The following is a 15266-nucleotide window of genomic DNA, read 5'->3' as shown; positions in this document are numbered from 1 at the left end:
GTCAAGCATTTGATTTTCAAAATTTGGGGTAGAATTGACCGAGAAGTTGTTAATCATGAGAATCCACGTGAAAAGATCGAGGTTTTCGCGGTTCAAAGACGCACAATTGTGTGTTACGGTGGATTTAATGCGGATGAGATGTTTTGGTTGGCGCACGTTTTTGAAGGTCATGATTAAGGGCTTCTAGGTTTACCATAGAATTGACATGTGGTAGGACATTGGGAAGAACTGAGATCGCGCGATCATGTTTCATAAATGCACATGGTGGTGATTATCGAGATGGTTAAATTTAATGACAAAGGACGGTTTCGCTTCTTCAAGGTCGAGACTCGATCAAGGATTGATGGTCGACAACCTCAAAGCTAGGGGGCAATGTTTGGACCTAAAATTACTGGGTTAGGCCAAGTATAGAATTGTTCTCGGCCCTGAAGCTCTGCTCGAGGATTTCTATGAACCGTCTGGTTCATGGTCCACCTAACCAAGGTTGGCCAAGTCCTATTGAGAAAAGGAATATTCTAGATGAATAGAAAGTGGGTGAGCCCTATTGCGAAATGGATGGATGAAGAAGTTGAGTCCTGATGCAGGAAGTGAATAAGGCCTGATAAGAGGTTGAGTTCAAAATCCTAATGGAAGGAGGACTGGCCGAGATAAGATGGATTGAGGTAAGGAGTCCTAGTCCGATTATGGTTTTAAGTTGATCGTAAGACGGATTTAAATGCTGCTATAAATAGAGAACAGAGTGCACAATTCAAGTCTTTCCAATTCAACACACAATTGCCTTGCATAAACCTCTCAAACATCTTGAGATTTTTTGTTTTCTTTTTCCGCCGACACATCTTCAGTTTGGATAAACAGCACTGTGAAGGCAACCGGTAAACATCTTTAGTTTGGATAAACAGCATTATTGCCGTAAAATCAGTCGACCAAGGAGCACCTTTAGTTTGGATAAACAACATTACGTCGAGGCCGACTAGTTACCTATCCAAGTCTCGGTTGAGAAAGATTTTCAAATCCTTGTTGGCAAAGGTCATCTTATTAGCCTTCTCGGCAAAGTAAGGTGTTACAAGTTACAACATTCAGCGCATTGAACGCCGAGTGATTTTATGATTGGATATTCACCAGTGAGTTTCAGAGTTCGGCATTCTGATGGCTGAACCACATTTACTGTCAAGACATACATCTCATTTAAGTATTTGTGTCCATATAGTCTAGTGTCAATTCGACGTGCTTATACTCTTACAAATATAATCACTATGCCCGAATCCGGCGCCGACGATTTGTGAACTTCGCAGAACTAGCAACGTTGTCTTCAGGCTCGAGAATCCGAAGGCCGAAGACGTGTTCCTTCCTCGGCCGCTGTCGCAAGATCAAGAAGTCAGCAACGCGCTCAACGCAACATCAACAAATTTTACTCCTCGGCCGAGCTTGGCCGACGAGTTGGCACGCCCCACATTCGACCGAATGACGTAGTTAGCTCATTAGTTACTCGGCCTGCGCGCCACGTAGGCTTTGTAATTTTTAGGGTCAACAGAAGTATATATGGAAAGTAAAAGAGAGTATGCATGGTATAGCCCTTTATATTTACACATCACCATTCATCTAATAAGTTCACACTAATTTTTATTTGCACCCAACAAAAACATTTTAAATTTGAACTTTTTTGAAAAACACTAAACGCGACATTTTGTTACCAAATTACCCTTAAACCCCAATACCCACCCTTTTGAGGGTACGCTTACTAATCCGTAATCAGATTGAGAAAAATTGAATTGAGGATGAATTGGATTGAGGAGAGATTGAAATGAGATGGAATCAGAATCAGATTCCTGGTGAAGTTGTTTACTAAAACTGTCTAGAATCGAAGTAGGGTTGATTAGTAAATTGCCCTTATATAAATAAATTATTTTCATACTAATTAATTAAATTAAATTTCTTAATTAAATTTATATAATAAAATTTATCTATTTAAAAATATATAAATAGGTTTTATTTATTTATTAAAAGATGGTTATTTCCATCCATCTCCCACATGTCCATCTTTCCCACACCTCCCTTTCATCCTGAAGGTCCAATTGCACTGCCTTCCACCCATTCCTACCTTTCATTGCCCTGTCTCTATCTTCCACCCTTTTACACCTGCATAGCCACCGCCCCATAGCTAGGTCATTCATGGTCCAGCACAGAGCGGTCTCTTTGTCGTCTCGATCCCGGTCCTTGATTAAGAGTGCAACGGTCGAATTCAGGTAAGAGCCCAGCGATTCGGTGAAACGAATAGAGATTAGGCTAGGTATGTGATGTGGCACTTCGCGGCGAAGGGCGTGGTGTAAACAGAGATGGAGAATGAGCAGCTCTGGTTGAGTATCAAATGAAGGGCAATGTTGGGATAATAAAAAACAAGTGAGGGCATAATTGGTAAAAAAAAAATCCATTCCGGATTTTTCAGGTGTTCAGGAATTAAAATAACTCCCTCATGTAGGGAGTCCAATTCCTCCAAAATAAGGAATGGGATTCCCAAATTGGTGTGGACCCCACATATTTTGATTCCTCAAAATTACGTAAACAAAGGTGTATCCTGTAATCGGAATCTAATTCCATAAATTAATTCCAGTTACCGGTATGTAAACATGCCTTGAGAGTTTTCCAATTAGATTCATCGCTTTGGTTGGTTCTTTTGGAGGCTTTGCATTGATGGAGCTTCCAAATGGCAACTTCAGCAGATATGTCAAATTCGCCGATTTGTTTTCGCTTTTCGCCCTCAGACGATAAATACAAATTCGACTATTTTATTCCACATACGTAACATAACCTATTGTGGCCTTGACATTTAACCATGTATAAGATACTTGTCACTATCATTCCGCATAAACAATCAATCATCTCCGTCTCTCTCTTTCTTACGCCTCCAAATTATTAACAATCATCTCCGTCTCCTCTTTCTTTAACCATATATATAATTCAGATCTCACTATTCAGAACTTAAGTTTCAGGCGATTCGGACCATTTAAATTGAATCTAACGGTCCTCGTTAACTCATTGTGCTGGCTCACTTCACACAAGCCAAGGGCTCCGATTTTCTAATTCTTTGGTTCCGGACACTAGGGTCTGAAGAGGATCCAAATTCATTATGTGTCTGTGTATGTAAGGTCCTACAACATGTGCAGCACTACAAAAATCATCTTCAAACAAAAGGTCCACCCTTACAACCAACCTAACATGTTTCCTTCTAACATGCTCTCTTCCCATGTGCAATTGTCACTATCTCTCTTCCAGCTTTACATCCAATCATATCAACCTCAATCTTTGTTTCTTTTTCTTTTTCATTTTTTATGATTAAATCTTGCAAAGCATAATAACCAGAATCCTAAGCAGCCATGTTGTTATACAGCTTGGGCACCATCTAAACAGACATGTCAAAGATAATGAATGAATGAATAGTCAAAAGAAGAAAGCAAAATGGGAAAGGGAATATCATTAAATAATTCACTGATGAGTGTAATAAAAATATCATACAACAAAATTTCTGTCATTTCTTTCATTTTTTTCATTTTTTTCTTTCTCATGATCAGTAGCATCTCAATCAATCTGCTAGCAATCCAAGAATCAATAACAGAAAATTTTTAGAGGTTCTTGAGGTCTACTGACAAAGATCGTGGAAAGAATGAAAAAAAAAAAAAACCAATAAATACAATAAACTTGTGATACCTGCTGCTTTACTTGATCATATCTTCCACGTCCCAACCCTTTTGCGTCTCTTTTTCTCGGTTCCAAAATGTTATGGTCTCTATTTCATTTTTTATCATCGACAATCCATTGAATCGAACGAGTCAGCAAATCCAGAAGGTTTTGAAGGGATGCTTGATTGAGTTTGAGAGAAGGACATATCGTCAAACATCCTAGAAGTACCTTCATTGGCTTGCCATCTTTGTAACGCTTGCGGAAGGCTCATGTGCAGGTCGATGCCAGAGTTTTCTTCTTTTTCATGGGTGGTCGGTTTCCAGTGCTCAACAAGAGGACCCAGGATGTTGACAGCATGTCCCATGTCCGGTCTCTGGTATGGCTCACGAGCAGTGCAGTGTCCTGCCAGCTCAGCAACTTTGTATATGCTCTCCATTGTCTCCTCATCGGGGTCAAGAGTTTGGTCAATAGCCTTTGGAATGTTTTCTTTGTTGACAAGGACTCTGCGGAACCATGAGACCAAATGAGACCGTTCATCCGGCATTGTATCATCTAGAGCTTTTCTACCACTCATCAACTCCATCAAAACCACTCCGAATGCATAAACATCTACCTTTGTAGTGACTCTGCCAGTAGCTGATTATAGGAACACAAATCACATCAATGTTGTAGCATAACGACATAACTACAATTAAATCATAGAGAAAAACGTAAATTCACAATTTCAAAGCGACAACAAATTGACAAAACTCTTTAATAGTATCATCAGTTCCCAGTGAATTCAAAAGTCCAGTTCAACAAATTACTGAAGGGTATTATATTGTGTCTTTTCCTTCCTCGTTCGAGGTTCTAAAATCTAGTTAAAACAAAACACGCAGTGGAGACAAATACTATTTTCTCCTCCAAAAGAATTAGATGACATGTTTGATGCAATTGAGTGGCAATATTAATTTTGCAGGTGTGCATACATATACAAGTTAGCTTAATGCTGGAAGTCTGGAATGATTGAAGCTTAGGCAAATGCACGATTCCTTCAATTCATAGATGAAAATCTAAAAATTAGAAGGTTTCTCTTACCTGCATATTCTGGTGCGAGATACCCGAATGTCCCGGCCAGCCTTGTCTCAACAGAATACTTCCCGTCAGGGGCATTTTTAACCAAACCAAAGTCAGCAACCTTGGCCCTCATGTCATCCCCCAATAGTATGTTTGAGGGCTTTAAATCTCTGTGAATAAAACTTTGTTGAGCCAAGCTGTGCAAATATTCCACTCCTCGTGCCACATCCAACGCTATTGTTACTCTCTGCTTCCAAGTTAGTGGAGGCACTCCAGTCTCGCGCCATTCAAATAAATGTTGTGTTAAAGTCCCTTGTGGCATGTACTCATAGACCAAAAGTCTCTCGTTGCCATTGATACAGGATCCCAAAAGCGCAACCAGATGCCTATGCCTGACCTTAGTAAGGACCGCGATTTCTGCCTGAAACTCGTTCAATCCCTTTGTTCCTACTGCCACAGATTCCATCCGTTTGACAGCAACTTTAGTCCCATCATGCAATTCGCCTTTATAAACAACTCCAAATCCTCCTCTGCCTAATATGTTGTCCTCGCTAAAATTTTTTGTCACTTGTCTAAGAACTTGGATCGAAATTGCAACATTTCCACCCTCAAAAACGTGAAGGTCACCACTGCTCTGGCTTTGCAGCTCACTTGTAACTCCATTGTACCCATTTGCGCTACTCATAACATCACTCTTAGCAATTTCTGTCCCATTTGATGGATTACCCACCCTTCCAAATTTCCTATGCTTTTTACTACTATAGCATTTGAAGGACACAAACAATACCACCACAATGAAAATTATAACAGCAATAACTATACCAGCAATCATACCAGGCGATACTGAAGAACCATTTGATACCAGAGCTGGACTCCCACTAGGAATAGTTCCATTAGAACCAGAACCCGATGGAGTACCTCCTTCCCCTCCAGTGCTCGGAGTAGTCCCAATCAACACATTACCATTTGTAATTAACTTCACCGTAGATGGAAATTTTGGAATTGCCCCACTTAGATTGTTGTTGGAAACATCAAGAAGCTGAAGTTCAGCCAAGCTTAGCAAGCTATCTGGTATCGACCCAACCAAATTGTTACGACTCAACACCAAATTTTTCAACGATGTCAGATTGGCAAAAGCAGGGGAAATGGTCCCATTGAAATGCTTGTTCTCAAAATTCACTGTGAAAACCTTTCCCTGTGGATCACAAACAATGAAGCTCCATCCACTGCAAGGCTTGTTCCCTTCCCAAGAGTCAGCAAGCAAAACCGGGTACCCAAAAGCCCCTGCAACCTCAAGCAGCGTGGTGACCAGCGGATCACAACGCCCTGGAGTCGTTTGACAAAAGCTATTACCATCAACTGTGGACTTTTCGACATTGGACCCAAAAACCGGCATTGGACCCTGCAGTTTGTTGTTGTCCAGAGAGACGTTCTTCAAACTGGATATGGACATCAACGTGGAGGGCACAATGCCAGTAAACTGGTTATCCCGGATCTGAAGATCGAACAAAGTTTCGGACTTTGAGAGGTCGGGGATCGGACCAGTGAATTGGTTCTTATGGAGCCAAACCTGGGACAACTGGGTCATGTTTGCTAAGACCTCAATAGTGCCAGACAACCCAAATAGCTGATTGTTAAGCCAGAGGTTCTGAATCCCAGATCCAGAAAACGTTTTGGGCAAAAACCCAGTAAAGTTATTGTACGAAAGCCTTACATTTTGCAAGTTCGGAAACGAATCAAACACATCAGGCAACGGCCCATATAAATTTGCATTGCCAGCAGCCAAAGTGACCAAGCTGGAAGCTTCAGTGAGCTCCGAGGGGAAAACCCACGAGTCGAGATTGATGTTCTGGCTCATGCTCAAAATCTGCAAGCTCGAGAGGCCTTTGAAGCAGCCGGCGGGAATGGAGGTGAAGTTGTTGGTATCGAGGTAGATTTCTTGGAGGAAGGAGAGGTTGGCCAAAGAAGGAAAGGCGCCGGAGAGAGAGTTGCTCTGGAGAGAGAGAGTGGTGAGCTGAGAGAGAGAGTTCAGATTTGAAGGGAGAGAACCGGAGAGAGCTTTGGAGGCTAAGTTGATGGAGGTGATTCTGTTTGAAGAGTCGCATTTGACGCCGTCCCAATCGCAGTAGCCGGTGCTTTTGGACCAGTCTTTGGGTGCGGGGCTGAGGCCTTCTGCGAGTTTTGACATGACGTCGGAGTCGTCGGCGGCGGAGGAGGCGGTGGTGATCAGGAGGAGGAGAGAGAGAGCTAGAATGAGAGCTCGAAGGGTTTTCTGCTTCATCATTTCTGGGTTTCTAGAGAGATAGAGATGGGACTGGTTTTCAGGTTTAGTGGTTTTTTTTTTCGGTTTAGCGAGTGGTGGGCGCTTTGTACAGGAAGACAACGAAAGGAAGCTGCTGCTTCTGTTCGCTACGGCTGTTGAATAGGTTCTATTTTTAGAACCAGATTTGGCTGCTGATTCTTCAGCAACCCTCCTGAGAGCCAATCACGGCTCAACATGTACGTAAGTTGTGATTTTTTTAATCACAATTTGAACACGTGTTGCACCGTGATAGGCCTTCAGAAAGTGGCATTGCTGATTCTTTCAGCAACCAAGTTAAATCCTTATTTTTATCAATCTTATTTTCATTTTTAAATTTGTTTAATTTTAATTTTATCCATGGACTAAAGCTTTAGTCAATTTTAGGGACAATCCTCCGCCAAAATTGCATCAAATAACTTTTCCAAATATCCTGATGGTCGCGAATCACTAAGACAAATAGATAGTTTAAAGCACAGTGATTAACATTCCAAAACCTGCATGCATAAATTCATAAGCAAAGTAAAAAGAGACTACATATTCTTGCTAAGGATCATGGCCTCGCCCTAGCAAAAAGAATTAGTTACGCATATTCATACTAAAAATCATAGTCTTTATTGAAATAGAAAAAGAATGAAAACACCTTGTAGAATAAAATCTGAAAATCTCTAAACTTTTCCCAAAATCTTCTCTCCAAAAGTTGCATAAAAGAAAAGCCTCATCACCATGAGAACGGCCAAGCCCTTTTAATATCTCCCTCAAAGCTAAAACAAAAACCCTAACCCTAAAGTATTTTATTCCCACTAAGAAACTAAATAATAATAAAATAAAATAGAAAATAAATTCCTAATTAAACTAGGAAAAACTGCACAGAAACTGTTCAGCCACGTTTTAGCCTCAAATCTCCTCCAAATCCGGCCCAAGATAGCTTGTTTTAAAGATAAGAACATTCTGAACACATCTCCAGAAGGCCACAAACCCATCCGAGGTCATCTTGGACTCCAAAAATGCAATTCAAGCCCGAAACGTCACTATTCCAGCACTGCACATTGCTCCTTTATTTTATTACCAGAAAATATTCGCTTGGTAGAAAAATCTGATATTTTGACACGATCAAGCTAAGTGACTCGCGAACGTCCTCCAATTGAAATTACTCCAAAATTCGTCTATTTGACCATCTTTTGCTCCAGAGGAAGTCGAAAATCCTATATTGGAAATATAATTCAAAGTATCAAAATTCTTCCAAATTATTAACCAAAATATACTAAGAATAGGGTTAAATATATAATATAAAATATACTCATCAAAATACCCCCAAACTTAGCTTTTTGCTTGTCCTCAAGCAAAACAAAACTCGAAAACAACAATAAACACTAACAAACTAGAACTTAACTAAAACTAACTGACAAAAATTTTCACCTTCAAAGTTGCAATCCATAGAACATGTTAAAAATCATAACATCTTTTCAAAAGTTCCAACCAATCCCACCACAGAGTCTAAGCCATTTAGAATCAATTAGAAAAGAATTCACGAGCTTCCTTTGGTGTAAAGTGAATCAACATAGCTAAGGAGACTCGACTAAAACCCGTACCTCTTGTCCTTCTTTATTTCACACATACTAACTTTAAATATAACTTTTTTTTTTTTTTTTTTTTTTTTTTTTTTTTTTTTTTGAACTTTTTTTTTTTTTTTTTTTTTCAGTAACAGTAGTGGTCGTGCAATGTCGGTTCACTTAAGCTTTCGATCCAACCCATGTAGCGAGCTTTAGGTCAATGACTCCCAAACCACTAGGGCTTTAGGGCACTAGGTGTAAAACACCCCTAAGGACTTATTAACCCGAGTTGAAAAGGCTACGAAACCAACTAACCACCCTGCCCCATGCCAAAACTCTACTGTTTGACGCGAGAATCACTGCTGATTAGGCAGGACTGGCCCGGTTACTAGGCAAAGTCTCGGGTGAGACAATTATTACTTTATAACACAAACTAACTTTACTTTATGTAGAACAAAAATTAAAAATGAAACTTAGACTAAAAGTAAGTGTTTCAATCTCACTCCCCACAAACCATGTTGATGTGAATGTGCAAGTTGTCAAAGTATAATTCATGAATTAGTGTCTAAGCAACGATAAATAGAAAAGACTCTAATGTGGGATTAATCTTCACCATGTCCATTTGTTATAACGTTTAAAATAATCTATGGATATTAACTTACAAAGAATGAAAATTTTAACTTGACACAAAAATTAAAAACCTAAAATGTTATTTCCCACCCCCAAACTTATTTCACACTTTGTCCTCAAGGTGTGGAAAATAAATAGAAGAGACAAGAACATAAACAAAACTACTAAATCCTAGAAAATGTAAAACAAAAATAAAAAATAAAGAAAATACCCTAAGCAAACAAAATAGGAAAAAGAAACAAGAAAAGAAAATAAAATAAAACAGAAAACAAGAAAGAAAAGAAAAGGAAAAAGAAACTAACACACCAGAGATTTGAAGAGGGAAACTGTGAATTTGCCAAGGTGTGCTGACCAAGGTGTGCTGACCAAAAATGTGGAGAACAAAAACACTACTGGAAACTTTGGGGATTCGAAAGCAGGACCTGGTAGTTGGGACCAGCGAAGGCGCGCTGACCAACACGTACAAGTCCACACTAGTGTCAAAACCTAGCAACAGATACAATATAAGCTGGTGTAGCAGCTGCATCTGTCATTTGAAAAAAAACCTAGCTATTCTTGAACACGCTTTGGATTCCCTTTCACTAGCCTCGAGCCCAGAGCCAAACGGCTCTCTTCTGTCCATTCCCATCCCCTGTGCAGAAGGATAGTATTATTATTTGTTGTAAACCCCGAAGCCCCTTGTTCTCTCTAGAAAAATGAGAGACATCTCTCACTACTCTCATTTCAAACCTATTCCTCGTTGCCCTCTTTCTCTCTAAAAAATCTGGAAAGGGCTTCTTTTCTCCATTTCCTCTCAAGTCCAGCGCCCACCATTTCAAAACTTCTCCTTTCTCTCATTTCTAATTATATTAAGAAATCCTAAGCCTTTTTGCTCTAGAGAAACGGAGAGGTCTCTCATTTCTCGCAGCCCTCTTTTCTTTAAAATGTTTCTCATTTCTCTATACTGGAAAACATTAGCCGCTCCTCCAACCTCATTGCAACATCAATGTCTCGGTAACACAACCCGAAATCGCAAAGGTAAAACTTTTTCCTTGCTGCCATTGCGTGCTAGAGAGCTTATTTTCATGGGAAAAGTAAAGAACTAACACATGCAACTATTTTCTCTGCGAGGACTCTTGGATCCACAACAAAAGTAAGGCACCAACACCCAATCTTCATAGATCCATAGCTAATACTCCAAAACTCATCCATCAGCAGGTAGAAACTTAGTGTCCCCTACACTTTGGTTTTGATTCTAGATTTTAAGTAACATTTTTCTGTGATGTGACTAACCAAAGGGCGAAAAAATATAACATCCATCCGTGCTCTTATTTATGCACAGAGCAGAGTTCGAAGGCTTGGATGACGGCATAACAACGGAAGAAATGATAAGGACCCCAGTTTGACGAAAAACAGCCAAGCCAGACACAAATAACACGGATCGAAAACCAAAGGTAACAATTCATACTCGCATGTGACTGTGCTATGCCTGCATGTTGAGGATCTGCTGGGTTGCATGGGTGTATTATCTGTGAGATCACCCCCAAACTTGATATAAATAATAACTGGACACTGTAGTTGCTGGACAAAAGAAATAACACTGAGATCTGTATGGGGCCCATGTATGCGGACCATTTGGAACTTAGAACACTGCTTCTCCCTATAATATTCGTGAATGACAACCTGGATCACCCCTGAACATATGTACGAACTTTTTGGATTTGACCCGTTCGGAGGACGGATAAAGAACTCACCCCCAAACTTAAATAATGGCATACCCGGCATCTTCGAAACTAAATGGCGTAGATCTGCATAGAAATAATGATAGCTCCTCAGTACGTATCAACTTGATGTTTTTTTTTTTTTCTTTGTTGCAGGAACACCGGAGATCCCCAAAAGCAGCTCATTGGCGGCTAAGGCGTGCATGGAAGAATGGCCGCGTAGCAAAACAGAGGTATAATGTTCTATCCTTTTGTGGCTGGATCTGTGATTCTGCAAGAGCTTTGTAATTTCTGCATTATATGTCGGCATGGTCTAGGAATGTGGTTGATGGTAATGTAGACTTGCCACTGGGTGCGTGATTCCAGCCTAAAATAAGTTCTCTGTGTATACATGCTTGTTTGCTTTGTTTGTTGTCTGCAAAAACCCACGTTATGAAATCAGAGATAGATTATAGAAAATACTAACTGTAAACTAAAAATTAAACAAGTAAAATGAGAATTTTTATTATTATTATTATTATTATTATTATTATTATTATTATTTTTTTTTTGAACTTTTCCTTTTTTTTTTGTTTTTTTTTTTTTAGATGATTGTCGACACTAAATGTAGCCTAGGAATTAAAATGCAGCTAGACGGAAAATAATGAAATAAAAAAAAAACAGAAAGTAATGAAAAAGTTAGAAAATTGGGTTGCCTCCCAATAAGCGCTTTATTTAACGTCTGTAGCTAGACTGAACAGAAGCCTGGTGATTAACTTGCTGGATCCTTCAGAGTTATAGACTCGGTTGCACTGTCAAAGGGTGACTCTAAGTATGGTTTCAGCCTGTGACCATTCACCTTGAATGTGTTGCCATTAATCTCGCTTGTAATATCAACTGCTCCATGAGGATAAACCTTAGTAACCAAGTAGGGTCCATTCCATCGAGATTTCAATTTCCCTGGAAATAACTTGAATCTAGAACTAAATAACAACACTTTCTGCCCTGGCTGGAAATCTGTCCTGAGAATGTGTTTATCATGGAAGGCCTTTGTTTTGTCTTTGTATATGCGTGCATTTTCATAAGCCTCCTGGCGAATTTCATCAAGCTCATTGAGCTGCAGCTTTCTTTTTTCCCCTGCTGAATCGTAAGCAAAGTTTAACTCCTTGATAGCCCAAAACGCTTTATGCTCTAGCTCCATAGGTAAATGACAAGCCTTGCCATACACAAGCCGAAACGGGGACATCCCAATGGGTGTTTTAAATGCTGTTCTGTATGCCCACAATGCATCATTTAATTTCAAACTCCAGTCTTTACGAGTGGAGCCAACTGTTTTCTCCAAAATACGTTTTATGTCCCTGTTTGAAACCTCAACCTGCCCTGATGTTTGTGGGTGGTAAGGAGTGGCAACACGATGAGTTATCCCATATTTTGCAAGTAATGCAGCAAACTGTTTATTAATGAAATGCTTACCCCCATCACTAAGTATAACTCGCGGGATGCCAAACCGTGGAAATATGACTCCTTGGAGGAATTTCAGAACCACTGATCCTTGATTAGTTGGTGCTGCAATTGCCTCGACCCACTTAGAAACATACTCAACCCCTACCAAAATATATTGATTGCCATGTGAAGATGGGAATGGTCCCATAAAATCAATACCCCAAACATCGAATAATTCAACAACCAAAATACCATGTTGTGGCATCTCATTCCGTTTGGACTGATTTCCCACTCTCTGACAACGATCACAAGATTTACACCAATTATGAGCATCCTTGAAAAGAGAAGGCCAAAACAGCCCACTTTGTAGAATTTTAGCTGCTGTCCTTGTAGGCCCAAAATGGCCACCACAAGCATAATGATGTGCAAACTTTAAAACACTGTCTTGTTCCTCTTCTGGAATACATCTGCGAATAATCTGATCTGGACAGTATTTGTACAGATACGGCTCATCCCAAAAATAAAATTTTGCATCTGCCAAAAATTTCTTTTTCTGCTGATAACTTAAATCTGGATGAATAACTCCCCTGGCCAAATAATTAACCAAATCTGCAAACCATGGTGTTTTGTGCTGGACAGCCAACAATTGTTCATCAGGAAAATTTTCATTGAGAGGCAATGTGTCTTCTTCTGCAGTAGCAGAATTTATTAATCTTGATAAATGATCAGCCACCACATTTTCACTGCCCTTTTTGTCTCTAATTTCCAAATCAAATTCTTGAAGTAAAAGAATCCACCGAATAAGTCGAGGTTTAGCATCCTTTTTAGATAATAAATACTTCAAAGCAGCATGATCTGTGTAGACAATTACTTTAGCCCCAATTAAATAAGAACGAAATTTCTCTAATGCAAAAACAACTGCCAACAATTCTTTCTCAGTGGTTGCATAATTCAACTGTGCATCATTGAGAGTTCTGCTAGCATAATAAATGACTTGAGGAATCTTGTCTTTTCGCTGTCCAAGAACTGCCCCAACTGCATAATCTGATGCATCACACATTAGTTCAAAAGGTAAGTCCCAGTCCGGAGCTGCAATAATCGGTGCTGAAGTTAAGAGTGTTTTCAACTTGTTGAAAGCCTCCAAGCATGCATTATCAAAAACAAACTGTGCATCCTTAGCCAATAAGTTACACAAAGGTCGGCTAATCTTGGAGAAATCCTTGATAAACCGTCTGTAAAACCCAGCATGTCCAAGAAACGAACGAATGCTCTTCACAGTAGTAGGAGAGGGCAACTTAGCAATAACATCAATCTTAGCTTTATCAACCTCAATACCCTTGCTAGATACTAAGTGCCCTAAAACAATTCCTTGTTTAACCATAAAATGACACTTCTCCCAATTCAATACGAGATTAGTTTCTTTGCAACGCTCAAGAACCAAAGATAAATTTTGTAAACAATGATCAAACGAATCACCAAAAACAGAAAAATCATCCATAAATACTTCAACAACTCGTTCAACCAAACCTGAGAATATGCTCATCATGCATCGTTGGAATGTGGCAGGTGCATTGCATAATCCGAAAGGCATTCTTCTGTAAGCAAATGTACCAAAAGGGCAGGTGAATGTGGTCTTTTCCTGATCCTCTGGTGCAACTGGAATTTGATTGTAGCCTGAATACCCATCTAAAAAACAATAGAAAGCCCGACCAGCCAATCTTTCCAACATTTGATCAGTAAAGGGTAGCGGAAAGTGATCCTTTCTAGTACCTGTATTGATCTTCCTGTAATCAACACACATTCGCCACCCAGTAGTTAAACGTGTAGGCACAAGCTCGTTATTGTCATTTGTCACAACTGTAATTCCAGTGCGTTTAGGTACCACTTGAGTAGGACTTACCCATTTACTATCTGAAATTGGATAAATCATTCCAGCATCTAAAAGCTTCATAACCTCATTTCGAACAACTTCCTTCATGATCGGATTCAATCGGCGTTGAGCATCAATGGTGGGTTTGACACCCTCCTCCATCAAAATTCTGTGTGTACAGAGTGTTGGGCTGATCCCCTTAATATCTGCAATTGTCCACCCAATGGCATCTTGAAAATTTCTCAAAATACGCAGCAATTTGTCTTCCTCAATTGGAGATAAATCTGCAGAAACAATAACTGGCAGTGAAGAATTAGCACCCAAATAAGCATATTTTAAGTGTGCTGGTAATGGCTTCAATTCCAGCTTAGGTGGCTGTATTTTTGAAGGCTGTAATGGTGTTTTTGGTTCTCCCAAACTCTCAAAAACGTGCCTCCACTTTGGCTGGTGTAAAGGGACACTTTCCAAAGCTGTAACATACTCAAAAGCTTCTTCATCTTCAGTTTTGGTGTCTTCAAAACCATGTAAAACTTTTAACAGTGGATCTGCTGTCAAACTGGGCATAATATCTGCATGCATGATGCCTTCTAACACGTCAACTCTCATACAGTCTTGCATATCACTAGGCCTCTTAGTTGCTTCAAATAAATTAAACACAACAGATTGTTCTTGTACTCTAAGCGTCAATGTGCCAGCTTCCACATCTATCAAAGTTCTAGCAGTTGCCATGAATGGCCGCCCCAGAATAATTGGTGTTTGCATATCTTCATCCATATCCAAAACCACAAAATCTGCTGGAAGGTAGAGATTATCCACTTTAATAATAAGATCTTCAATAATACCCCTAGGATAAGCAACCGAACGATCTGCTAACTGTAAAATAACAGATGTTGGTTTGATTTCTCCTTGTCCCAGTCGCTGAAAAACAGAGAAAGGCATTAAATTAATACTAGCACCCAAATCAATTAAAGCACGTTTAAACTCAGAATTTCCAATTGTGCATGAAATTGTAAAACTCCCTGGATCTTTTTTCTTTGGTGGTAGCTTTTGTAATAGAACTG

At 39.6% G+C, this 15266-nt stretch overlaps 1 protein-coding gene across 1 annotated transcript; it reads right to left on the bottom strand.

Moving 5' to 3' along the window:
* Window positions 1–3451: 3451 nt before the first annotated feature.
* On the bottom strand, window positions 3452–7063 carry LOC137737659 (receptor-like kinase TMK4). Its single transcript, XM_068477202.1, has 2 exons — window positions 4753–7063; window positions 3452–4311 (listed from the first exon to the last, which is right to left on the bottom strand). Exons 1-2 carry the CDS (start codon window positions 7013–7015, stop codon window positions 3797–3799), a joined length of 2778 nt encoding a protein of 925 aa, XP_068333303.1. The 5' UTR covers window positions 7016–7063; the 3' UTR covers window positions 3452–3796.
* Window positions 7064–15266: the final 8203 nt, after the last annotated feature.

This window comes from Pyrus communis, chromosome 6, assembly GCF_963583255.1.
Source record: "Pyrus communis chromosome 6, drPyrComm1.1, whole genome shotgun sequence".
Lineage (NCBI taxonomy): Eukaryota > Viridiplantae > Streptophyta > Magnoliopsida > Rosales > Rosaceae > Pyrus > Pyrus communis.
The sequence above is the reverse complement of the archived record's forward strand: the minus strand, read 5'-3'. Positions and strand labels throughout refer to the sequence as shown.